At 39.5% G+C, this 27749-nt stretch overlaps 1 protein-coding gene across 2 annotated transcripts in view; it reads left to right on the top strand.

The window, feature by feature from the left end:
- Nucleotides 1-27749, top strand: part of LOC122798000 (zinc fingers and homeoboxes protein 1-like) — an 842803-nt gene that overhangs the window by 575563 nt on the left and 239491 nt on the right. For both annotated transcript variants that reach the window (XM_044066578.1, XM_044066577.1), the window contains one exon: nt 20539-20671. In XM_044066578.1, coding sequence (XP_043922513.1) covers nt 20539-20671 — 133 coding nt within the window. The remainder of the gene's footprint in view (nt 1-20538; nt 20672-27749) is intronic.

Consider the following 27749-nt stretch of genomic DNA (forward strand, 5'->3'; position numbering starts at 1 on the left):
CTTCTACTTTAGCTGAAAGCCAGTCTTCTACCCCCAGGAAGTCTGATGGGTTTTACAAGATAATCTCAGACTCTCTCAAGTATTTGGTTTCTAACCTAAAGCAGATCCAACAGCGATTTCGCTATCCAAGATTGCTTCTGCTGATAATCCCATTCTCTTTGATAATGATGGGGAAGCTTTTGGCAAACTGAGGAAGAATGTCTATTCTTCTGCAACTTTCTAACTTTCAGACGGTCAGGCTCATATGTTAACATTTTTACTTTTATTTTTTTGAGAACATGTAAAAATTAATAGTTAAATTTCATTTTTTTGAGGTGAAAAACATCTTTGCCACTTTATCATCTGCTTGTCATGTTGACAAACATGTTTTAAAAGTGCTTATAAATCTGCTAATTCTTCTTCCAGTTCTTCAGCTTCTGGGCCAGTAATCAAAAGATTTGCTTGGCTTCATTTTCAGAAATTTCCTGAAGATGTTAAAATTGAAATTTTAAATTCTCCCTTAGACAAGGAAGTTCTGTTTGGCCGTTCTGCAGCTGAGGTGCTCAAGAAGTGTAATGAAAGAGGAATGGTGGATTTGGGATACACGACTCAAAATTTTCAACCCTCCTTCTTAAAGCAAATAAAAATGTAATTCCTCCTTAGCTCCCTTTTTAAATAAGCAGTTTAAGTAGCAAATAGTTATCAGGCAGGAATTTTAAAAGCAATGACAAGGAGGTTCCAAAAGAAAGGAAGAGCTTGTAAGAATCATCATGACTGTATGTTCAGACCCTCCTCCCCCGCCCTCATCCCGGCAACCTTTCCATCTCTTTCAGGCTTTATTTTCCCTTGTAGTACCATATTTTTATAGACCGGTTTTAAAGGTAATTCAGCAGGGGTGCACTTGTCAGTGGGAATCCCTTCCTCGATCCCAGGGGATTCCACCTTGCCCTATGAGCAAAGTCCCCTTATTTCCTCCAATTCTGCATCTCATGCTTGCACAGAGAGTAGTAGAATTAGTGTCTCCCTGCCAGGTGGACAGAGGCTTTTATTCAAGTATTTTTCTGGTACCAAAGAAGGTATGATCCTTGAAGCCTGTGCTGGAACTTTTCTTTTTAAATCTTTTGTAAAGATGGCAAAGTTCAAAATACTTTCCCTTCATTCCCTCTTACTTCTGATCCCTTCTTTAGCTTTCATGGTAAAGCTAGATTTAAAATATGCCTAGCATTATCATGTTTTCATTGCCAAACAGTTAAGACCTTTTTTAAGATTTTCTGTACCTTGCTAACTTTATTAGTTTTCTGTTTTTTATCCTTTGGACTTTTGCTGCACTAAGGGTATTTAAAGTGTGTAGCTGCAATAATTGCTTATTGCAGACTTCAAGGCATTCACATCTTCTCATATTTGGATGATTGTATTATCTTTTCAGTCTCTTTTTTTTTTTTTTTTTTTTTTTTTTTTTTTTTTTTACCAGTTGTCAAGGTTGGCAACTGTTCAGAGTTTCCTACTCATTCTGGGTTTTCAAATCAAGTTACTAAATTATTCTTTCATCCCTTCTTACAAAATTGTATTATCGGGATGTCTGTTAAGATTATGCTCTGAGAAGAGCTTTTTTTTTTCCCACCAGACAAAGTAGAGATGTTTCAACAGTTCTTTCTGAATTTCTCCAGAGCCAGGATGAATTTGTAAGGAAATGTTTCAGGATTTTTGGAGTACATGGCATCAAAGATTCTTATGCTTCCCCTGGCCATACTCCATATGAGAAAAATACAATGGTATCTCATATCAGTCTGGACCCAGTGTCTTCAACCTTTGTCTTTCCAGAGCTCTGTTTTGGGATTTGTATGAAGGGAGATTTTCTGGTGGGTAGACCAGATATCCTGCGGTCCAGGTCTTTCATTTTACCTTCCGACCTGTTTCCATTCTGTCTCTGCAGAGGTATCAAACCTGGAGTGGGGAGCGGTTTCCAAAGGGATGAAAGTGGAAGGTTTGCAAAACCATGACCGCAGAAAGAAGCACAAAGTCTGGAGAGATGTTGGCAGTGATCAATGCTTTGAAAGCATTAAATAATCTCTGTTCCCCATAATCTCTGCAAGTTTACTGAAACACAACATAGTGGTGTAATACATGAACATTTCCTCTTCGCAGACTTGCAGTGATCGCCTGGGAGATAGCCACTTAGCTCAGTTTGACTTTTCAGATTTTCTACATTCCAACAAAGCAAAACCTGATTGCATACACGCTAAGTAGGACCTGAACTAACCATCCCAAACAGAAACTTCACTCTTGGGGTCTTCTAGGAATTGATCCAATTGTGGAGAGCACCTCATGTAGATCTGTTTGCTCCAAGTCCCCTGGCAAACAGGCCTGAAAGACTAATCCTTCTCATTCCTATGAACACAAATGTTCCTGTAAGCTTTTTCATCCTGTCCACTAATATCCAAGGTTTTTCTGAAGATCTAGAAGGACTCCCCAAAAATTGTAGTGCTGACTCCTTTTTGCCCTAGACAACAGTGGTCCTCCCTTCTTTTGAAAATGGCCAATTACAATTACCACAAGCTTTCTCACAGAATAGACTTGCTCACACAAAACTGGCTGTTTGATATACCCTAACCTTCAACTTCTTCACCTTACTACCTGGACAATAGAATTTTAATAACTTTTAGGCACTTTTTTTTTGAGGACGTGCAGCAAGCATTATTGAAGGCAAATATAACTATCTAATATACCCACTGTTAGAAAATCATATGTGGTAATTGGAAATGATTTTCTAGGTGCCAAACCAAAAAGCAACAAACACCCTTTTAAAAGCTCATATACCTTTGGTTCTGCAGTATTTATGTGAGTTATCCTCTGGCCTTTCTTACTCTTCTGTTGAGATTCACCTTTTAACCATCTCTACTTGTCTGACCATGCCCCCCCCCCCCCCTTATACTATACTTCAACTGAAACATTTTTTAAGGGGTGTTGCATCTCTCTCCACCTAGAAGACAGGTCTTAAGTTTGTACTGGAGAAGCTTACACTTTCTCCGTTTCGACCAGATCATAAGTATAATCAGAAATTCTAATCTTGGAAAACATTGTTACTTATTGTTGTGATTTCTGAAAGAAGAGCATCTGAGTTACAAGCTCTTATGGTGATTCAACCCTATCTCATCTTTCAGAAATATAGGGTAATATTAAGACACAGTCCTTCTTTATGCCTACAGTGGTCTCAGAATTTAGATTGAGCCAGGCTATTCATTTCATCATTTTCTTTCTAGAACCAAAAAATAAAAGCAAAAGAATTCTGTACACTCTGGATGTCCACAGGCGACTCAGATACAACATTGACACGACAAAAGCTTCCAAGATTTCTAAGTAACTGTTTATTTCTTATGAAGGTAAGAAAAAGGAACAATCATTCTCAAAGCTGATGATTTCTAAATGGTTATTGCATGCTATTTCTTTTTGTTATTCATACCATAATAAGTCACTTCCAAGCATAGTTAGGGCATTATCTCTGCACACATTAAGTAAGCACTACAAGCTAGATTCTTTCGCTAGGACAAGAGCAGGCTTTGCTAGAACTGTTCTCAAGAGGCTCCAGGATTCTGATCCTTCTTCCTCCGACGTTACTTTTTCAGCTGTGGTATTCAGCCCATATAACTTAGGCTACTGCAATGGTGATCTAATGACAAACATTCTACAGTCATGTAAGTAAACTTACCATGACTGTTGCAGTACAATCATCATTTCTCCTCCCTTCTTTTTTGTTTTATGCCAAGATGTTTTTTTTTATTTATTTTCTTCTTCTGACACACAAATATGTGGCAGGGTTATAGCTTTCCTTGTTTTGGGGCAAGAACACTCTGATTTTATCTGATAAACCACTGACCTTGTATCACTCTCCTCAAGCCCTTCAACAGTGAGAGTGTTTGTAAGGTGCCCTAAAGCTTTGGAAGCTGCCCAGTTCATTTGTTCGTTGGCAGGATACATCCCATATAGTGTAATCTTTTGCAACAGTGATTTATTTGAACATCGGTTGTTAAGGAAAGTTTACTTACACAACTGTACCTTACTCTGCCTTTTTCCAGCTGAATTTCTAAATGAGATCTTTGGCACAAGAAATACAACTATAGCCTAAAAGGGGACACCAGTATTGCTTGTGAATTCTAGCCAGAAAATAAAATATCCATCTATGGGCAAATCCCATTTAAAAGAATGTACAGCAGCAATGATCCTGTATTAGAACATTAACAGTTATGATGAGTGCCCTGACACAGTTGAACTTTCTTTCATCGGTCTTTGTTTTTGTGCTTTTATAGGGTAGATTATGTGAGAGAGAAGGGTCTTCACACCTTGGACATGTACCACCACCTGATGTTGTATCTGTTGCAAATGTGGAGATTAGAAAATTGAAACGGCTATCTAGATCCTTTGATGTCGTTCACCATGATCACTGTTGTAGTACTGCTAACATATAGGAAGTATCCTGCCAAGTTTGCTATATGTCTGGCCAGTATACTAAACCTTTAGCACCTTCTTTTCGCACTGCACGTCTATCCTATGACCCAGGCACAAGAGTGCATGCTGGTGCATGAGGGATGTTCAAGCACAAGGTTCTCCAGAACTTTCTTGCCATGAGCCTCGGTAATAAAACTGAATATGTTGCTTTGGTCTGTCAGTCATACAGGCATTGCCTGTTTCTATTGCAAGTGGGAGGATAAGTATCCCCATTGAGGTCCCTTCCTGTTTTCACTCAGTTTTTGATGAAAAGGTTATTTTATTTCAGTTAAGATGGGTAAATGTGTTTGTGGGAGGCACATACCTTCCAGACACAAGCATTCAGAGTGTTCATTACATAGTAATCCACATCACGTTATTGTTGTTAAGTATTTAAATAAGTTTGTTCATTATACAACTTGGTCTGAAGAAGTTCCATGAAGGAAATTTAAAGCACTTACCAGTTGGATTTTTATATAATAGTCATTTTGTGTTTTTAGCCATTCTTTTTTTATTATTTTGCCTTTTTACGGCTATTTTCATTTGTTTGTTTGTAAGTTTTGTGAGGTATTATTGGATTTTATGGCTTTTACAAACAAAGATTTGGCTCCCCGACTTGAGTTAAATTTGAGTTTTTTGTTGGTACCATCAGGGTTTACTGTACATGACCACATAAGGATTCGTTGTTGGACAATGGCAGAGGTTTGGTGGAAAAAGTGGCTTCCCAGTCTGAGAGGGTGAATCTTGTTAACGGTGTGGGTCCTCCTGGACATTCGAATTTGGGTGCTATTCAGAAAAGATTTAATAGCACTACAGCTGCGTCTGAGCCCACAGACAACCTGTTGTTTGATTGTCTCAAAGGACCAGATAATCCATTTTTATTGGAACCTAATTTGTGGAACAACACTGTTGCTATTGAATTGTCAGCAGGTTTTGAATTCAACACATTAGAAAAAAGTGTTGAAATATAAGAGACTACAGTGGGACACTATTTTTTGAAGCCCGTTTATCATCAGATAGAGTACCTAGGGGCTTAAGAATAAAGTGTGTACCTGCAGGAGACAATTTTTCTAAAGAGCTCATAGATGCTTGGCAAGCCCTGAAAGAAAGTACAGGCCTTCACTATGTGAAGCTATTGTTGGAAGAAAATACAAAAACTATGAATACATTGAATAATATTATTTTGAGCTATAATAGGCTCAGAAGTACTATTTCAGCAAGCAGCTTTGAAGCTAAATGGTATAGGGTTCTGGACAAAGTTGCAGCTGAAAATGAGAATCAAAAGAAACGTAAAAGAAACGTAAAATGAAAAAATTTGCAAGAGATAAAAAGGATTATGAAGAAGGGGTAAACTATTTCTTTAACAATAACAGTGTGTGTCCTGAATCTGCTGTCATTCAAACTAATGAAGCGAATGAAGTGGGTGGGGTTGCAGGAAGTGATGACAATGTTGCTTGGCAGAATAGCACAACAAAACGCAGGAGAATGAGTTCTGAAATGGAGCCAGTGAATTATGTGACTGAAAACAGAGGAAAACAATTCACAAAAGAAAGAGAGGGAAATAATTATAGAAATACTAGCACCAAATCCAACAAAGGAAATTTTCAAAAGGTGGATGTATATCAAGATGGAGGGACAGGTATGAAATAATGGGCTTAAGCAGCAGCCCAGAGACCACAGCAACAAGGGGGGAAATCAATAAAAAAAAGGAAATTTCTTCTGGAAAAAAAAGATGGCAAGAGGGATTTCAGGGCAAAAAGAATTACAAAGGAAAGAAGTGGAACAACAATTACAACCGTTGAACCAAGGTACTGTGACTGACTCATTTAAAATTAATTTGTAGAATGTGGTGTTAAACACAATATTATGGTATTAAGCAGGGGACTGACTTTGCTGCCTTCTGTTAGGGCTGACTTGATAAATACCATAAATACACTTAGAGAGTTTATCAGAAAATTAAATTTAGAATGCTTATTTAAAGACTGTAACAACTGTAATTAAGGTTCAGGAAAAAACATTATTTAGAAAACCTACCATGTTTAATCCAATTCTTAGGGCAGAACTGGAAGTTTTTCTGGTAACGTGAGAACGATGTGAGAAAATTATTGTATGACAAAAGTGAACCTGTATTTTATAATTTAAACAAAGAAGAAAAAAATGCATTGTTTGAGTTAAAAATGACACTAAGCTGTATGATACGAAATCAGATAAAGGCAATGCAGTTGTGGTGCTTAATACAACATTTTATGTAGAAAAAATTACCTTGATGCTAAATGATGAGAAGTTTTACCAAATAATGTGGGCATCTGTTAAAAAAGCATATGTAGTTGTTGATGCTGGTATAGAAGAATATTTATTGGATAATTTGATTGACAAAGAAACAGTGGAGGTTTTTTAGAGTAGAAAAACCCAAACTGGGAAGATTTTTGGACTCCTAAAATCCATAAAAACCTGAATTGCCCTGATTTTAGACCGATAGTAGCCAGCCAAGGCAGTAAGATGGAACCTCTAGCCATCTTCGTAGATAAATATTTACAGAAGTTGGTCGTACAAAGTAAATCTTATATTAAAGATTTCTTTGAATTTAAAAGTTAATGAAGAATTAACATAGATGATTCCATGTGGTTGGTTACAACATTATATACAGTCATACCAAATGTAGAAGGGTTGGAAATGTTGAATAGGGAGCTTCGTACTTCAGGATTATTTAATGCTAGACAAGTGAGTGTTCACAGAAATGTTGGATATTATTTTATCATATAATTTTTTTTGAGTATAATGATGACATATGCAGACAGAAAAATGGTGTATCTATGGCCCCAGGTATACAAATGTAGTCCTGATGACCTGGGAAAAAGAAGTTATTTTAGAATCAGTTTTTGCAGAACATAGCATCATGTACAGACGTTTTATTGATGATTTGTTTTTATTATTTGGGAGAGTTCTGAAAAAGAACTTTTAGATTTTATTAAACATGTGAATGAATCCATGAGTTACCTTAAGTTGACATTTAATTATAGGAAGGACAACATTATTTTTTTTGGATCTGAATGTGTACAAATCTAGCAATGTTTTAAAAGTTAAGATTTATAAAAAGGAAGTGCAAAGTAACCGCCATATCCACTACAATAGCATGCATAAGTTTAGCCTGAAAAAAAAAAACATACTGAAGGGGCAATTCACTAGAATAAGCAGGTTAACAGATGAGGCAGTATTTTTTTGAAAAAGAATGTAAAGAACTCAAAAGGAAATTTCAAGTAAGAGGGTACCCCAAGGACATCATTAACAATTTCTGGATGGAAGTAAAAAATGTAAGGGAACATAGTAGCAAATGTAAATAGCAAATCAAAAGAAAATGAAAAGGACTTTTCCTTATGTATTTTGGACAATTCAGTAGATAAAAGTAAAATCAAAGGAATAATCAAAAATAAGATTCTTAATGAATTTTCAAGAAATTAAAAATGTTATGGGGGAGACCCTGCCTTTGTCTCAAAAAGAGGAAAAAGTTTAAAAGACTTTAAGAAAAGGAATTTATGCTCAAGTATGCCTGATGTTTTGGAAGTGGGGATGAAAAGATGTAACAGTTGTAAGTTATGTCAGTATATGAAAGAATTTAAGAATTTTGTAGTGACAGCAAGAAGCTTTGAAACTAGGTTGACTAATTTATATAACTGCAAGTCCAAATATGTGGTATACATGGCTCTGTGTGAATTATCTCCAGCATTTTGTGTAGGAAGAACCATTAGAGAATTCTACATGCGAGCGAATGAACATTAGTAGACAAGATTGATGTTAGCAATGTCTTGGAAAAATATGTTAAGCAAAAACATTTATTAGTAAAAAATAAGGCATACTTCAAATTTGTAATAATTGATGAAATTAATGGGTTTGATGCAGAAGATGAACTGGATAGGAGCGAATATTGCTGGCAAATTAGGCTGACTGCTTATGTATATCCTGGTTTAAATGATAGGGAAAACTTTAAAGTCCTTCTTAGAAGGAAAAGGTTAAGGCATTAACTGCTTTGTGTCACATGTTAAGTATTTAAATAAGTTTATTCATTATACAACTAAGTCTGAAGAAATTCCATGAAGGGAATGAAAGCACTTACCAGTTGGATTTTTATATAATAGTAAATTTGTGTTTTTAGCCATTCGTTTTTTATTATTCTTTTAAAATTTACTTTGAAAAAACAGAGACCCCCAAAAGTTCACATGAGGTAGGATGTCTTCTGAATCTTTCTAGCTGGACAACTAACTCACAGCAGCCACATAAGAAGCACAAGAAATGAAGCCATCAGATGTTATTGTTCATTTGGACTTTCACTTTTCTGCTGTGGCACTTCAAGAACCCTCGGATCACGTAGTTACAGTTAACTGCTCCCAGTGCAGTGACCTAGTCTAAGGCAGTTAAGGTACAGCATTTAAACATTTCCCATAAAATTGATCAGGTGGCTGACATGGCTGCAAAGGAAGATTCCTGGCTGGTCATATCTGAAGGACTTGAGGATGTACCGCAAATCCTCAACTGAGAGGAAGTTCCTGGTATCCTTATAGCGGAACATCAGGATTTGGATTTTCCTTGCTTTGTTTCTGTGAGATTTCCAAGAAGAAGAAGTAGAAAAAAACAAAACATGCATCATCATCTGCTGCTGTTTTTACCACTAGGGACCCCTCATAAAGAGTGGTATGACTTCTGTCGAGGACTTTTCAGAGTAGTTGTCCTTTAAACCACCTTAGTTCCTTTCTTCCTGTGGGTCAGAAATGCTGAATCAGGCAGTAAGTCTTCTATATGGTCTTTCCTGAATTCTGCTATTCAGATTGCTAGGCATTTGATCAAATGTAGTTATGATACTGCAGATGTAGCTTCTAGAGCTGCTTTTACTGGTCCTGTATTAAGGAGATGCTGTTTAAGGTTGCAGTCCCTACCTAAACAGAATAAAGACCAGGTTGTTGGGTGCACCTTTAGACAGAGAACCTTCTGGTCCAGCAGCTGCTAAAACCACTAGAAGACATCAGGAAATAGGTAAAAATATGCAGGATTTTATTTAAGCAGATATTTTCTCCTCTCCCCAAATTCCTGAGAAACTAACCATCTAAGACTGGAACATTTTTTTGTCAAAAGGACCAGAAATCTCAGCAAAAGGGCAAAAAGATATCTAAAAAATACCAAGAAAAATCCAGATCAGATTACAAAGGACCTAAGGATCCTTTTCCTGACAAATCAGCCAGTTTGTCTGCCTCCCCTTACACCTTGACCTAGCCCCTCTTCTTCTCTCAAGGGAGCTTTCTCACTCCCTTCCAATGTGGAGACGTGTAACTTCAGACTAAAAGGCTCCAGACCAACTTGGCATCTCCTTCTAACCCATTCTGGTATACTTCAAGTGCCCCCAAACCAAGAGCACCTGGTTTTACCCATTCTGCAGAACTTGTGTCTGGGAGCTATAAAACTGCTCCCCCTCCACCAGCAGAAAAAAATATCTTATTTAAGACTCTTTCTGGCCCTGAGAAAGAACCTAGAGGCCATTCTGGATTTAGCAGTCCTCAGTACCTTCTTAATGGTGCAAGAATTCAAGATGCTATTTCTGCAGACTCTTTTACCTCCTCATGCTTTCTTGGTTACCCTAGACGTCAAGGACATCTGTCTTCATGTCCCCATTTATCCAGATCATAGAATATTCTTAAGAGTGTGTGCTTTACAATTTAATTTTCATTTTTTTTCACTTTGCCCTTTCTACAGCTCTTGCATGCTCCAGGGTATACATATCTACCCATGCCTGGAGCATCCTTTTCTTCAGGCCTCTTCAAGAGACGAGCTGATTCAGGATCCAAAGTCCACCATGGATCTTATTCTTAACTTTGAAATCAAGCTAAACCTGAAAAAGTCTGTCCTTCTACCTTCTTAGGATCTGCCTCCATGATGGCATTTCTTCCTTGGGACAAGATGCAGTGTCTAATCTCTTATTTTCAGTCTCTTCTTTCGTAGACTTGATCTCTACAAAAAATATATTGAGAGTCTTTGGGTACGTGTCTTCAACCATACAAATGATGCATTCTGCCAGACTCCATATGAGGAAGATTCAGTGGTACCTCAGATCTGTTTGGGTACCATTCTGCCACCCCCTGAACTTGGCAATTCCTCTCTTGCCCTTCATGAAGAAGGAATTAATTTGGTGAATCGACCAGATGTTACTCAGTCCAGGAGTACCCTTTGTGGTTCCCCTTCCTCACCAGGAAGTCTCAACAGATGCTTCAGCCCTGACTTGGGAAACATGTTCTAATACATAAAAGTCCAAAGTGTACAGTAAGAGTGGGCAGGAGCAACCACAAAAATGTCAAGGAAGCTAAAGCCCTGAACGTAACTCTTCAGTCTTAATTTGACTTTTAGTCTCCAGGAACCCTCTGAATCTGTGCAGACAGTACCACTGTAATGTGGTGTATCCACAAACAGGAAGGGACAAAATCTTATCTCTGCAGATTTGCCTTGACAGCCTGGGAGATAGCTATCTTGCATAATCCTTCCTTCTGTCATTTTACATTCCCTCATAAATTAATACAGTGATGGATTACCCACACAGATCTAAGGCAGACCCTCAAAAATGGATGTAGAACAGAGGTCCTCCTGCAGATTATCCATCAGTGAGGAACTCCCCCAAGTAGAACTGTTTGCCTTCACTTTGAACAGGCAGCTGAAACTATCAAAAGTCTCATGCCCAGAGGCTTGGAGAATGGATGTCATGTCAGTCTCATTGACTCCCTTCTTGTCCAGACAAAATTGATTCACCACAAGCTACCCTGCATAACAGATGAGCTCTCTCATTCACCCAAACTTGCAAACCTTAAACCTGACAGGAGGAGTGGATTCTGATACCATTCAGGCATCTGTTTTCTGAAGACTTGCTACAAGTATTATAGAATTCTGTAAAACTTCTACAAGAAAATCTTATGTTTCCAAATGGAAGTGATTTTCTATTTGGTGCCCAAAGAAAAAACAAGGCTGTTATCAACTGGCTGTTCCTAATGTTCTTTCTTACCTATGTGGGCAGCTTAACTCAGGATTGACATATTGTTAAAGTACATTTGTCAGACACATCTGCTGTTTGCCAATGGATGCACATCTTTCCGATCATTTGACATTAAACAGTTTTTCAAAGGTGTGTTTCACATTAGGCCACTGGGGAAATCCATGTCCTGGGAAACTTAACTCTCTCTCCTTTTAGCCTGGTCTCTTCCACCACTCTAAAGTTCTGTATATGAAAAATTAGTTTGCTGGTGGCCCTTATCTCTGCAAAAAAGAGTTTCTGAGCTACAAGTCCTTATGACTTCTCCTTTTCTGATTTTTCTCAAGGATAGGGTACCCTTAATACTAACCCTTATTTTATGCTTAATGTGGTCAATGAAATGTCATCAAGATAATCACTTAACTCTGTTACTTTCTTCCCCCAGTCCTCAAAACAAGGGGAAAAGAACTCCACATTTGCTAGGCATTTATAGACCACTTAAGAGTATATCTAGACAAAACTGAGTATCAAAAATCAGATCAGCAGTTCAGATCTTATCAGGAAAAAAGCTGCATTTCCCAGTCTCCATATGGACTATCTCAAGTGGATTTCCTTAACTATTTCATTTTTACTCCTTAAATGGTAAATCCCCTCATGGCAGATCAAAGCTCAGTCTACCAGGATTGTCACCACTTTTGGTGCCATTTTCAAAGGGCTAGATTCAAAAAACATTTTAGAAGGTAGTACTTGGTCTTCTATTCACACCTTTACCAAACTGTATAAAACCAATGCCATGTCCAGGACCAGAACTGGTTTTGCCAGGTCAGTTCTTCAAGGGATGCTGGACTGGAGTTCTGTGTGTCAGCCTTCTTCGGAGGTAATGTAAAAGCTTTAAGAATTATATCCACAATACTGCAAAAGTGATTATATGAAGGACATTGTATAGTTGTGTAAGAACATGCAAAGAATAATCCACGACCTTGAAGAAAGGAACAGGAACTCTGCTAAAGTCCAAAAGGCTGTATTTTTATTTCTGAAATATTCCAAAAGTCACAGATAAAATCACACAAGCGCTTTCGCTCAGGCAATCCTGAGCTTTATCAAGTGAAAACAAATTGCAGTGTGCAGTAACCTCCATTAAATAGCCTGGCAATTATACAATTAACTAATTAGTGAAATCTAGTACTAAGGTACTCTGGTGCTTTAAAGTTGGGTGTTAAAAAAGTTAATCATTATATCAACTCAAAAAAATGAAATGTTTGCAATAACGTGCACTTAAATAAATGACTAACCATACAAAACATTTTAAAATGCCAGTTTCCTAGGTTTCAGAACATAAAAGTCTGAAGTCTGATTGGGGTTGTAGATTGTTGAAGAATATGCTTAAAAAATACCACAGCATCTCCACACAGCACACTAAATTATTGAACATCCACGGTTATAGGACTCCGACTAACAAATCAAATTCTATATGAAATGTTATATGGATGGGTATTAAAAATATCTCCTGCATATTTTATTGCATGTTTTTATCAGTGTAAAGTAATAATGGAAAAATTTTTTTAATAATTCACTGACAATCTAAACACATTTTTTAAGCATATTCTTCAACAATCTACAACCCCAATCAGACTTCAGACTTTTATGTTCTGAAACCTAGGAAACTGGCATTTTAAAATGTTTTTTATGGTTAGTCATTTATTTAAGTGCACATGTTATTGCAAACATTTCATTTTTTGAGTTGATATAATGATTAACTTTTTTAACACCCAACTTTAAAGCACCAGAGTACCTTAGTACTAGATTTCACTAATTAGTTAATTGTATAATTGCCAGGCTATTTAATGGAGGTTACTGCACACTGCAATTTGTTTTCACTTGATAAAGCTCAGGATTGCCTGAGCGAAAGCGCTTGTGTGATTTTATCTGTGACTTTTGGAATACTTCAGAAATAAAAATACAGCCTTTTGGACTTTAGCAGAGTTCCGGTTCCTTTCTTCAAGGTCGTGGATTATTCTTTGCTTGTCTTTGTTTTTTTGTGCATTACTTCACTTGTGTAAGAACATACCGTAACAGTAGATGTCTGAATTGATCACTGTTGCAGTAGCTGCATCATTCCTCTTCCTTCCCTACACTTTTTGGCTAAGGCAGAACTCTTTCTTTCTGCTGGCATAAGTCCTTTTACTTTTTCGCATAATTTCTTCTCTGCCGGGTGCAATAATGGTCCGTGGAACTTTGCACCCATACACCCCTTAAGTACCAGCAAGCTCTGTCATGCCTTTGTCATGAGGCAGACATATGACACAAGTGAAAGGCACTCAAGCTTTAGTATACTGGTTGTACATGCAGTATCCCTGCCAGGATTTCTCCCATAGGTCAGTGATACTGCAAGAATAATCAGTTCAGACATCTGTACAATAATCAATTCAGACATCTGCTTTCATGGTAAGCTCTTACACAACTGTACTTGCCAGGGAGGAAGTGGTTGACAATTTCCAAACAAACCATTTTGCATCAGGCACTTAACCACCCATTGGAAAATGGTACTGTCAAAGGCCACACCAACGGAGGCATTACTCCTTCCAGTGCTTCAAAAGTGTACCCATTATGGAAAGTCTTTCACAGTCACTTGGCCATGGGTTCACATTTTCATAAACTATGGGAATTCAAAAGTAAGTGGTACATCCTTAAGGAGTCATTTGCATATATGCTGTGGACCTCCACTACAGGTTTAAGGTATTATACAGGAAGACTTTAGCTTGACTGGGTATTTCTTGCAGTTTTTACTGAATGGTTTGTCTGTGTGACCTTACACTTTAATTTGAATAAATGTTCATTGCTTGCATCATGACTACATAAGCTCTATATCCTTTCGTACTTCAGTATTTGAGCTTCTGGACAATAATCTGATTGGTTTTCCTTCAGATGTTCATCGTGTTTCACTGTTACAGTCCTAACCAATTGGTTATCCGGCTCCCGGTAGCCCTCGAACGGCCAGAATACCAAAGGTAAGTAAATATGACATCAGCTGTCGTCGGTTGTAAAGGACGTCAGGACGTCCAATACAAAAGGTGGCAGACGACATCACTTCCCCAGTCTTCCTTGCTGCAGAGCCTGAAGCAGAAGCATTTTTGCACAAGTGCCGGTCGGCAGTTTACCTTTTTGGTTTCAGACTACAAAGTTGAAGTCAACTACAGCCAAGTACCTCGCTGGGGATCCTTTTTTCTAGCCTTAACGAATGTCAGAAAAAGTCAATAATTGTCTTACCTGTGGAAAGTAGATTCCCCATAGAGATTGTTATTCCTATTGTATTATTTGTTTAGGCCTTGTCCACGACATTCCTAATTGTGACCTCTGTGCTTCCATTAATCCGCGTACTATTCGTCGTCGTGCTAAGCTTTTAGCTAAGCATTTTGGAGTGTGGCCTAAGTTTGTCGGTATGGCGTTCGCTGGTCTTCAGGCTTCAGATATCCCTAAGAACCGTAAGGACAAGGACCGCAACAGGCTTCAGAAGGCCAAGTCTTTAGATGATGTTAAGTTGGTCATCAGTCCTGCGGTAGCCAGTGAGGCGTCTTTGCAGCCCCTGCAGTCTACGGATTTTCAACCACAGGCCTCGGTTGAGACCATTTTAGAGTCCCTCGGGCCTCTGGCTTCCATTTTTTCTTTTTACCTTCTGCCTGTTGCCTATTCAGCTGGGTCCAGAGATGCTAGGCTGGCTCCAGTGTCCGAGGCCTCTGTTCGTTTGAACAGCAAGCTCGTACCGACAACCTCTGCCACTACTTTGGTGGTTGCCAGGCCTCCCGAGTCCTTCAGACTTGCAGGTAAATCTTCCAGTTGTAAGCCTGTGAAGAAACAGGCTCCAGTTTCTTCTCATTCCCCTCATTCTCAAATGGTTAAAATGGCTGATAACCTTTTGACTCTTATTAGGGGTTCACAGCCTCCTCCTTCAAAAAGGGGTAGGGATGTCTCTCCTGAGGCTTTGTCTTATTCCTGTTCTGATACTTCTAGCATTTCTGCTGATGAAGAGGAAGTTTCTCAGTTTTTTTCTCCTTTTGCGGATTCAGATGCAGAGGAATCCATTCCTTCTGCTTCTCCTCCACAGGATTTCTCTTTGTGTGATATTTTGAATACTCTTAGGGAGCATTTTAAATGGGAAAGTCAGGATTATCCCCAAGCTAAGAAAAGGATCAGGGAGTTTTTGGATTTGCCTCAGCATAAACCTCTGGCTATTCCTCTAGTGTTGGAAGTGGTTGATGTTTTTCTGAAAAATTCCTTGACTCCAAATTCAGTTCCTCCTGCTCCCAGGAAACTTGACAGGTACTAGAGAGTCCCTGATTCTCATTTGTTTCTTTTTAGGAATCCGCTAGCTGACCCAGAGGTTATTTCTCAAGGGCCTAAAGGAGTTAAGGCCACTGTTACCAAGAAATCCTGTTCTTTCCGACAGGGAATCTAGGAACCTAGATAGGTGGGGTAAAAAATGTATACCTCTGCCACTCTTGCTAGTAGGTCTACTAATTGCCTTTTTCATATGCTTAAGTATCAGCAGCACACCTTGGAGGCTATTAAGTCAAATATTGCAAGTGTGCCTCTTTTGGCAGAGAGTAAGGATATGCAGGATTTGCTTAATTCTGCCAGTCTTGTCAGTAAACATTCTTTACATTGTGGTTTTGGATTCTGGAAGCCTCCTGCAGGGCTACAGCTACTGGATCTGTTCTCAAAAGGCATGCTTGGCTCAAGGGGCAGCCCCTTCCAGAGCCTGTCAAGTCTAAGCTTTTAGTTGTACCTTTACATAAGGACAGTCTTTCTGGCAGCAAAGCAGAGGAAGTGCTCAAAAAGGTGGAGGATAAGGCCAAGTCTATGCAAACAGTTAAAGACTTTCTGCAAGTTCAACCTCCTCGTTTCAGCAGGAATTACCCTTCTAAGAGTTGGATGTTTCCTGATACCAGCAGACAGAACCGCTTTAGGACTAGAGGTTACAAATCTTCTAGAGGGCAGGGGGCTACCCCTCAAAGGTCAAAGCATTGGCATGCTTCCACTTCCAAGATGGGCAGTTCTAAGCCTACATCTCAATCCAGACATTCTAAATGACTCTGTCCAACTTCTGCCTGTTCCTGCTTGCCCGGATAATCCTTTAAGGGGGAAGGTTGGCCTTTTTTGCAAATGTTTGGGCCACCATCATGGACAACAAATGGGTACTCAGAACTGTATCCCTAGGTCACAGGTTTTCTTTCTACACCTTTCCAGTACCCAAAGGATTCCCAGACACTCCTCCAAACCAAAGGGCAGAAGTAGAAAAGCAAATTTTGTCTCTGTTACATCTGGGGCAATAGAATCAGTTCCTGCTCAGCAGGTAGGCCAGGGCTTCTATTCCAGACTTTTCGTAGTTCCAAAAAAGAAGGCACCTGGCGTCCTATCCTAGATCTATCCATTCTGAACTCTTTCTTGGTAATTCCAAAGTTCAAAATGCTCACTCTGCATCATTTGCTACCAATGTTAGACAAGGACTCCTGGCTAGTAACTTTGGATCTCAAAGAAGCTTATCTGCACATCCCTATCAGGGAAAGTTGCAGGCAATACCTTTGTTTCAGAGTGGGCAAGCAACATTATCAATTCTCTGAGCTGCCCTTTGGCTTATCTACTGCTTCCTGAGTTTTCACTGTGTCTAGCTCCAGTCATTGCTTTTTACAGGCAGAAGAAAATTCAGATTTATCCATACTTGGACGACTGTCTAATTCAAGCAAATTCTCAAGAACAGCTGTTAAAGGATCTGGAATTTGTAAAGACTCCTCTCTCTTCTCTGGGTTTACACTCTCAACGTGGAAAAAATCAAAAATGGTGCCATCCAAGGAGATAACATTCCTGGGAGCGAGTCTGAACACAGCCGCCCAGAGGATTTATCTCACCCAGGAGAAGCAGGCAACACTTTCAGTTTACTTCAAGGATTTGGCAAGCCTGTCCCAGCTCTCTGCAAGGAAATACCTGCAAGCTCTGGGATACATGACCTCTTGCATTCTCATGATTCCGTATGCAAGACTGCATATGAAGAAATTGCAATGGTACCTCAAGAACCGTTGGTGTCAACATACACAGGACCTGGATATGATAATTCCTCTGCTTCCTTGTCTGCAGAGTTTCTTTGGAGGGCAACAGCCTGCCTACAAAACAAGGGCATGCCTTTTTGCCCACCTTCTGCCATTCAAGTTCTTACCACGGACGCATCGGACTACGCCTGCGGAGCTCACCTGGATGGCAGATGCATACAGGGACTTTGGAACGTCCAGTAGATGCACCTGCACGTAAACCTAAAGGAGTTGATGACAGTTAAGCAAGCCTTACTAGCTTTCAAGCATCTTCTTTCTCCAGGAACTCTGCTTGTCAGGGCAGACAACACCACAGTCATGTGGTACATCAACAAGCAAGGAGGGACTCATTCTTAACCCCTGTGCAGACAGAGCATGATTCTTGGTCCATAGCAGCATCCTTGGGCCTGTATCTCGTAGCTCAGTTTCTTCCAGGGAGATTCAGTGTTTTGGCAGACCAGTTGAGCAGACAGATGCTGAATCCTCATGAGTGGCAACTGAACAGAGCAGTCTTTTACAGCATCATTCAGCGTTGGGGCACTCCAAAGGTGGATCTTTTCCCCTCCCCAGACATTCACCTTCTACCACCACTTTTTTGCACCAGACAGCATTACAGCAAGGCCTGGAGATTGGATGCTCTGTCCTTCCCTTGGACGTTATGCCTTCTCTCCTCTTCTTCCCAGAGTATTATTGAAGATAAGGGATGAAAGACCAAGGACTATTCTCATAGCTCCAGACTGACCCAGACAGCATTGGTGTCCACTGCTTCGCAGTCTCTCCCAATTTCTTCCTTGGCATCTTCCTCTGAAACCAGATCTTTTGGTTCAGGAAGGGGGAGACATTCTACATCCTCATCTTCAGTCTCTCCATTTGGCAGCATGGCTCATTGTATGAATCAATTCATTTCTTCTTCTCTTTCCCAGCAGGTGGTTAATGTACTTCAGGAGGCCTAGCACTAGGAAGTCCTACGCTGGCAAATGGGAAAGATTCTTTCATTGGATGCAGGCTAGAGGGGAATCTTCTTCTCAGCCTACTCTTCCTCTGATCCTGGAATACTTGGCTGATTTGCTTCAGGGTGGTCTTCCATTTTCCTTTATCAAGATCCATACTTCAGCCATTTCTGCTCATTGTTCTTTTGAGCAACCCATTTTCTCTCTCATCCCCTGATGAAAATGTTTCTCAGAGGTGCTTGGAACTTAAAACCTCCCAGAAGGGCACCTACTCCAGCCTGGGATCTTAATTTTGTTCTAGAGAAACTCACTCTTCCTCCTTTTGAGACAGTTGCCACTGCAGATTTAAAGTTTCTCTCTTGGAAGACTGCCTTGCTTTTGGCTATAATTTCAGCAAGGAGGGTTTCGGAGCTGCAAGCTTTGATGGCTGTGGAGCCTTTTCTTATTTTCTATGCAGATCGTGTCTCTGAGAACCAATCCCTCTTTTATGCCTAAGGTGGTTTCTAGCCTGACTCTTAATCAGTCCATACACCTTCCTACTTTCTTTCCTAATCCTCGAAATAGAGGTGAAAGGATCCTACATTCTCTTGATGTGCACAGACAGCTCAGAATTTACCTGGACAGGACAAAAGACCTTTGAAAATCAGCACAGTTATTGATCAGTTTTGCCCCTGGAGCTCAGGGCAGAGCCATCTCTAAGCAAAACATTTCTAAATGGATTGCACATTGTATTACTTTCTGTTATTCCTTTCATGGCAAGGTTCCTCCTCAATGGGTTAGGACCCACTCCACAAGAGCAGCTTCCACTTCTGCAGCCTTTTTAAGGTGTGTCCCTACTAAAGACATTTTGGAGGCTGCCACATGGTCTTCTCTTCACACTTTCACAAAGCATTATAATTTGCCTTTGTTTTCTAGAGCCAGAGCAGGGTTTGCCACTGCTGTTCTGCAGGGCATTCTCTCCAATCCTTGATTCTGTTGGTGCCTCCTCCATTTTCTCTGGGCTTTGTTAATCAACCCATTGGTTAGGACTACAACAGTGAAACACGATGAACATAGTACAGTTGTGTATACTTACCATAAATGTAGATGTTCAAGTGTATTCACTGTTGCAGTCCTGGTTTCCTGACCTCATTCCCCCTTTTTTGGTCCTTTCCTGTTCTCCTTTCCTAAGGTACAGGCTGAATTTGGTTTTATTAGCCAAAGATTTTTTGGCTTAAGCCTTGTTTTCTGGGGACTTCTGATTGTTATGGGTAGAAAGACTGAGGAAGTGACGTCGGCTGCCTCCTTTTGTATTGGATGTCCTGACGTCCTTTACAACCAACGACAGCCGATGTCATATTTACTTACCTTTGGTATTCTGGCTGATCAAGGGCTACCGGGAGCCGGATAACCTATTGGTTAGGACTGCAACAGTGAATACATTCAAACATCTAGATTTATGGTAAGTGTACACAACTGTACTTTCCTGCTGCCCTTGGGTGGAGTTGCTATTTGGTATTCTTCCCAGTGGCAATCCCACTAAAGAGAATCCTCAGTGTTGGCTTTACCATAAGTATTTTTACCTTATCAGTTTAGCTTTGAGGTGACACTTCTCAGTGAGTCATAAATATCCTTCCATCAACCCACTGTGTCTGGGTGGCATCTCCATTCAACAACTGCTGTCAAAGTTACGCGGATGAACTAGCAGGCTTATGTGCTAGGTGCTCTCTCATAGTGTGGAATGTGATATCACTGCCTGTGCAGGTGTGAGGTATATGTACTGATTATCAATGGGAGCTTTTGAGGCGGAAAAAACTTGTATCAAACTGGAGTCGAAGGAAGGATAGATTCAATCCTACAGCTGTAGAAGAGGATCGCCTAGTAGAAGTGACATGGTAGGAACGTATGTTATGTAAGAGTGAGCCAAGAGAATTGCAGAACAAATCACTGAGGAAATTAAATACAGGAGGGTAAAATTTCAGAACTGTTGCAGATTACAGAAAGACTAGCAGAATGTATACTGTATATATTTATCCCTTTGACCTAGATTTTTTTTTTTCTTTTTTAGACTTCTGCTACAGCTTGTGAAGATGCAACAGTCCTCATTTGTTCTGAAAAAGAACTGTGATGTAGAAGATGAAATTGAGGATCACTTGAAAGTTTCTGGTCTGGAGACAGAAATAGTCAAACAGATTAGTGAGGTGATGGCCCACTCTTCAACAAGCTATGTAAAATTAATTTTATTATAGTACAATACATCATATTTGTGTTTGGGCAACTGAGCTTAGGAACCATTTATTACTTATACTGTTTTGCTTAGGTCCAGGATAGTTGACTAGTGGGTGAGTTTTTTTTCCCCCCGTGAAAAAAGTGTAATACTAGCCTAGAGCCACAGTCAACAAATTTCAATACTAGTTTTTCTGATTATTTAAATCAATTTCACAAACTAGTGTTATAAAATGTGTTTTTGTATCTTCTTTTAGATTATTGTTGCTTTATCTGAAATTAAGAGGGAATTGTAGCCATTGAGATGTGACATATAAAAAACTGTATTTATCTGCAGATTACTTAGGAACAAGTTAACCACAAAGGTGGGCAGCTTCTTAAGCAAATTGTCAGATATCCATTATAGCCCTTGCAGGATATTTGGGAAGCAGGCAAAAAAGAAAATTTTGGGTGGGTTATACATACATAATAATGCCTATCTTAATCATTTTAAATAGCTTGTGTGTCTGCTTCATTGTTAAGCACCTAGTATTTCCATATTGCCTCTTTTTTTGTGCTGACTTGTGCATGTTAACATGTTATTGTAACACTGGCTGACACTCGGGTTTATAAAGATACTGCTCAGTAGAGCAGTATCGTACCTATCCTGTATCTAATATTCCTTTGATCCCATGGGTGTACCTCTTTTAACCTTTTTACTCAAGAATTCTGGGCGAAGCTAAAAGTAATAGGGGACAAAAGCCAAAAATCAGAGGCAGTGTTTTTTTAAGTATTGCTCTAATTCACTTAAAAGTTAGTAGAAGAACAGGCTTGCTTATTTTTATTTACTTACCATTTGTTAATGGGGTTAGTGCACTGGTCCAAGGACCATTTTCATGCACACCCTGGGCCATAGAGGCAAAAGAACAAAGATATAATAACAAACACTTATGTGACTCGGCAGAAATTAGTACAGTTTTACAGTTTAAAAATGAACACAATGCTTACAGCACTAATTCACCAGAACAAGACTATATTACAGAAAAGATGTACATATAACTAAAAGTATGCATAGAGCAGCAGTTCCTAAAGAAAAAAAATAATTAACAATATACATGAAATATGAAACGGGACAAAAGCCTACTAGATGTTCTTCGTGTTTCACTGTTGCAGTCATCACACTTGGGTTATCCTGCTAGGGGTAGGCCTCAGTCTGCCCGAATTCCAGAGGGTTACTATTTCTGTGTCGGTTGCTGTCACTCCAGGACTGATGTCAGGTCTTCAGTGGTATAAAATCAGGCAGCCGATGCCATTACATCAGTCTTTCTTGCCGAGGAGCCAGAAGCAGTTCGCACGGGTGCCGGTCGGCCGCTACCTGAGTTTCATTTCCGAATTGACGTTGAAGTCTTCTAAAGCCAAGTACCCCATTGTGATCCTTTTTTCTTGCTCTAACCGATGTCAGAAAAAGTTAACAATTGTCTCGCCTGTGGAAAGCAAATACCACACCGAAACTTCCATTCTTACTGCGTCACCTGTTTAGGCCCAGACCACGACGTACCTTGCTGTCGCTTTTGTGCTTTGTTCAACGCCAGAACTGTATGTCGTCTGACCCTTATTGTAGCTAAATATTTTCGGTCTCGGTGCCCGTATTCCGATATGGCTTCAATAAGCCATCCGACTACCGATCTCCCAAAAAAAGTAAGGATAAAGACAGAGACAGACCGCACAGGTCCAAAACTGCCGATGACACTTCCGTTAAGCTAGTCTTCAGTTTTCAGGTCCTCAGTGAGGTGCTTTCGCAGCCCCTGATGCCCGCTTCTGTAGATTTGCATGCCGCTACCGAGACCCGTTCAGAGTCCAGTATGCCACAAGACTCTTCTTTGACTAAGGATCCTGCGGATGTCTCTACCTTGAATGGGTCCGGAGCCGCTGAGTATACACTGGATTCTGAGGAAGTTCTTCGCACTACCGATACTCGACACAAACCGATGACTTTTTTCGCGTCTTCAGTTTTTTCTAAAACTACCGAATTTCTATGGCCCAAGGTACGAACTACGCCTAAAAAAACGACGACCGAAGCGCATGCACCAACTTCCATGCCTCAATCTTAAATGCTTAAAATGGCAGAAGACCTTATCATGCTTATTAGGGGAAGCCAGCCTACCCCCTCCAAAAAAAAAAAAAAAAAAAAATTTTCCCCAGCAGTTTTATCTGACCAGGAGTCTGATGACTCTGAGGTTTCTGAATATGAAGACATGCAACCCCTATCTGCTTATGAGGATTCAGATGTAGAGGAATCCATTCCTTCTGCCTCTTCTCCAGAGGATTTTTCATTTGGTGAAACCCTACATACTTTAAGGGAGCATTTCTAATGGGAATGTCAGGAATATCCTTAGTCCAAAATGAGACTCTGGGAATTCTTAGATTTACCACAGCACAGACCTTTAGCCATTCCTCCTGCCTTGGATGTTGTGGATGATGTCTTTATGAAATCCAGTTTGACTCCCGACACCCTTCCTCCTGCTCCCAGGAAACTTGACAGTTATTACAGAGTCCCTGACTCTCACAAATTCTTTCAAAAATCGTACTGCTGACCTAGAGGTCATTTCCCAAAGACTTGAAGGAATTAAAGCAACCACAGCTAAGAATCCCATCCCTCGGACAGGGATTCCCGAGCTTTAAATCCACAAAACCAAGCAAAACTAAGAAGTACACAAAAAAGCTCAAGGCTTCACAAACAGGTGCTGGATTTATTTTTCAAACTGCAAGTAAGCGCTTTTGTTCCAAAAAGCATTTACAGGGAACTTCAGACAATTACAAAGAAAGACTGCCTGGTCAAGTACTTTTAAAGCATGACTTCACTTCCTGACTCATATTTAAAAGCACAGTGTCTTACTTGCACATAAAAAGATGTGATTTAAAAACATATACATTAAGAAAAAGTGAAACGTAAATGTGCATGAATAGTAAAACATGAAGCCTGACATTAAAAACTATACAGTATTTTAAAAACAAACACAAAAAAATGTGTATTCATACTATTTACATACATATGACGTTCCTGACTTAATAATCCTTCAGAAAATGCATGCTGCCACAAAACACATTTTTCTACTAACTTTCTATAGTTATAACAGCAGTATTTTAAACATTTTCCTTGCTGTGACTTCTCTGACTTGAAGCTGCTATATAATGACAGAGAGTTTCAGACTTCATGCCCTTCAGAAAAATGTGTACTAGTACAAAACACATTATTTTAGAAGCTTTAACTATATAACAAGACATTTTACACTTTGTCCCTGAAGTTATTCCTCCCTAATTTGAAATCACTAGATAATGAGATAGACATTTTAAGTTTCAGACTTATCTTTCATAGTATTTACATACATATGAAATTCTCACTAAAAATGAACTACTATAAATAATTCTGTCTATTCAGGGCTTTCAATTTTAAAATACTGGCTATATAGACATGCTATCATTTAGTCCAGGCCAGTGTACAGAATCCAAACGGATCTGCCAACTCAATTCATTCCTCTCAAGGAAATATGGCAGTGCACCCCTCCACCCCATGTGATGGATTAACTACGTCTAAAACTGTAAACTTAACACTGTGATTTGGATATTGTGTGATATGTTTAGCTAATGCATTGGTTTCACAGTGGTCTCTGTTTCTTAAATGTTCACCAGTTCTATGTTTGAGCTTACACTCAGTTTTGCCTATGTAAAAACAAGGGCAGAATTCACATATAGCACAATATAAGACTTTCTCAGTAAAGCAACACTACTGGTCTCCAATTTTTATTCTCATCCCCTTAATACTTATTTCATTGACTTCTAATGTATAGGGACAGAATTTACATTATCCACATTTATGCATGTAACCACCCTTATTTGTTTTACCCTGTTGTTCTAATAAAGATTTAATGTTGTTGCCTTTTCTAAAAACACTGGCTTTTCTCCGATTATTCCTCTTATGTTAATGTCACCTATCAAAAGTGGCAAATTATTTTCTAAAATAGCTTTTATATAATATGCATCGGTAGAAAAAGTTGCGATAGAACAAGATTTGTAATTATTCTCATTATTATTAGTATTAACACTTACTAGATGGTTATCTACAGAAGTATTGACAATATGTACCTGTTCATCTGCTAAGTCAGTAATACCATTGACAGATATATTGTCATTAGGTTTCAGTAAAGGAATGAAATGGCCATTTTCCCTTTTCTTGATGATCTCATTCATGATATTTTCAGCCAGGGAATCGGGATAACCTCTTCTGAAAAACATGTCTCTAAGATTATGGCATTCATGAATAAATCTTTCATACTGAGTGACCATTCGAGCTGCTCTAACAAATTGCCCTTTTAGAGCACCTCTTTTTTGTGGAAATGGATGGCAGCTCGTGAAATGCAAAAAATTATTAGAATAAGTTGCTTTTCGAAAGATCTCGGACACAAACTTATTATTCTCAGTGTCTTTCTTTAGCAACACATCCAAATAAGCAATTTCTACCTCATTTATTGTGTGTGTAAATTTTAAAAAGGGGGTTGTGTTGTTAATATAGTGAAGGAATAATTCTGTGCTTTGTTCAGGTCCGCTCCACAGAATAAAAATATCATCCAGGAAGTGGGTATATAAGTGGCAGAGTGGGAAATAATGAGATGTCATTAAAAATCTTTTCTCTCATTCTAGCATGACGATATTTGCATACATGCTGCCACAAGCAGACCCCATTGCTACCCCTTCTTTTTGGATATAAAGTTGTTCAAACAAAATTATTTTTCAAAACTATATCCGATAACTGTTCCAGTGTATTGATTTTATCCGGAGGTAGATTTTTACTATGTAGATATTCACAGAACCATCGAGTGCCAGCATCATGGGGAATCACAGTGTGTAGAGGTCCTTTACATCAACAGTTACAAAAATGAAGGACCTATCAAAAACTACTGTGTTGATCTTACTTAAAAAAAATCCCATGAATCTCTACATAATGATGGTTCTGTCTTTAATAATTTCTTAATTTCAACATCAAGATACTTCGCTAGTGGCTGTGTGATGGAGCCTCTAGCATTTACAATAGGTCGAAAAGGGGGTTGGTGTGTGTCCTTATGTATTTTAGGAATCCCATAAATAGTTGGAGTAATGGGCTAGTCTATAGACAAAAATTGATGTTCTTTGACAGTAATTAGGCCATCTATAAATAAATCTTGTGTATGCCCTTTAAGTTTTCTATATGCACCATTTTGCTCAGAGAGCTGTAGGCATATGTGTCTGTCTCCAGAATTTCAAGCATTTTCTGTATGTAATCATGTTTCCACATAAGGATCACACCACCCCTTTTATCTGGTTTCATGACCCCTAAATTTTCATTTGAAGTCAAGTATTCCAATTCAGTTATTTCATCAGTACACATATTGTTCTTAAGCAGCTTTTTATCTGTCATCTTCCTGTGCGTCCTAATATCTAGTTCACATACACATTCAAAGGTGTCTAAAATAGGGGCTATAGGAGGGTTATATGTGCTAGAAATTTTAAAAGGGTGTATAACATTCTCAACACCTTTAAGTAACAGGTTCAGATTCAACTTCCTGATATATAATTTTAAATCCAATAATGTCTTTACCACATTAGCTGTATATGTAGGTCCTTTTGCTAGAAGGTTACACAGATGGGTGCTGACATTCAATTCCACGAAATTATAAAGTTTAAAGTCACCTCCATTATTTACATGAATGGATAAAGATGGCAATGAATAGATGTTAACATTACTAGTAAGTATATATAAACATGCATTTAATATCTCCCCCGATTCCCCTCCATAGGTTCATAGGTTCATACTAGGCTATCTGCCCTAGGGCATTTATAAGCCTAGCCAGAATGTGTTTGGCTTTCGCCACCCATTTTAAATTTATTTTGCTATGCCCTTTTTCGAGGTTAGTATACTGTGCCTCTGTCTAACAGTGACACAGAAGTGATACCCGGGGTAAACCTACGATCTCCCATCCACTCATCAAGATTCCTCTTGAAGAGAGTCAATGAGGGACTCTGCCTAACCTTTACTGGGATTTTATTCCAGAGTGAAGGGAGCCTCTGGGTTATGAATCTGTCCCTCCAGCATGTCCTATTTATTTCAGTGCTGAGGTTCAAGTCTCTTGAGCGTGTAGCTCGATGGGATTTGGATTTTCTGAGGTGCAGCATGTCCATTAATTCCGGGTTGGACATGGCTTTATTCGTCAGGCACAGATCGCCTCTGAACAGGCGGTATGCCACTGAGTAGAGCTGGAGATGTTCTTCATCTCACATTGCTGCAGTCCTTACATATGGGTAGTCCGCTGTCCTCGGTCAGCCCGAATACCAAAGTATTAGGCTGAAGTCGGTCAAGGCGCTTAAAACTGACATCAGGACGTCAGGGTACAAAAGCGCATGACCGACGTCATATCCTCAGTCTTTTTTGCCGCATGGTCCGATGCAGAAGCAGCGTTGCAAGTGCCGTTCGGCGTTCTGAAATTTTTCGAGTTCGGAGTTTCAGACCGAATCCAAGTTGGCTAAGTACCCCGTTGGGGAATATTTTGGTTTTTTCTTGCCTCAGCGTATTACCGGATGTCAGAAAAAGTGAATAATTGTATTTCTTGTGGGAAACAGATACCGCATAGGGATTATCATTCTTTGTGCATTCCTTGTTTGGGGCCTGAGCACGCGTAGTCGGTGTCGCTTTGTGCTAGGTTCAATAAGCGCACTATTAAGCGAAGGTTAGATTGTGCTAGGCTGGTCTTCGGTAAGCGGTGCAATTATAATATGCCGTCGGATTCTCCGGCGCCCGCTTCCACGAAGAAGCGCAAAGACAAAACAGTTAAACCCAGGCAAGATGAGTCGTCCGTTCCGGACGCCGGTTCTTTAGAGGCTTCAGTGGAGCCGGTGGTTCCGATGGAGGCTTCTCTGGAGTCTCAGGGGGAGACTTTGATTTTGCAGGATGTGGCCTCTCAAGAGGCAGGTCAGACTGAAGGGGCTTCTCAGGTTACTGTACTCCCCTCCCTTCCCAGGGTGGTTAGGCCCTCTCCTTCTGTT

Source organism: Protopterus annectens, chromosome 3.part1, assembly GCF_019279795.1.
Source record: "Protopterus annectens isolate FY-2018-M chromosome 3.part1, PAN1.0, whole genome shotgun sequence".
NCBI classification, from domain to species: domain Eukaryota; kingdom Metazoa; phylum Chordata; order Ceratodontiformes; family Protopteridae; genus Protopterus; species Protopterus annectens.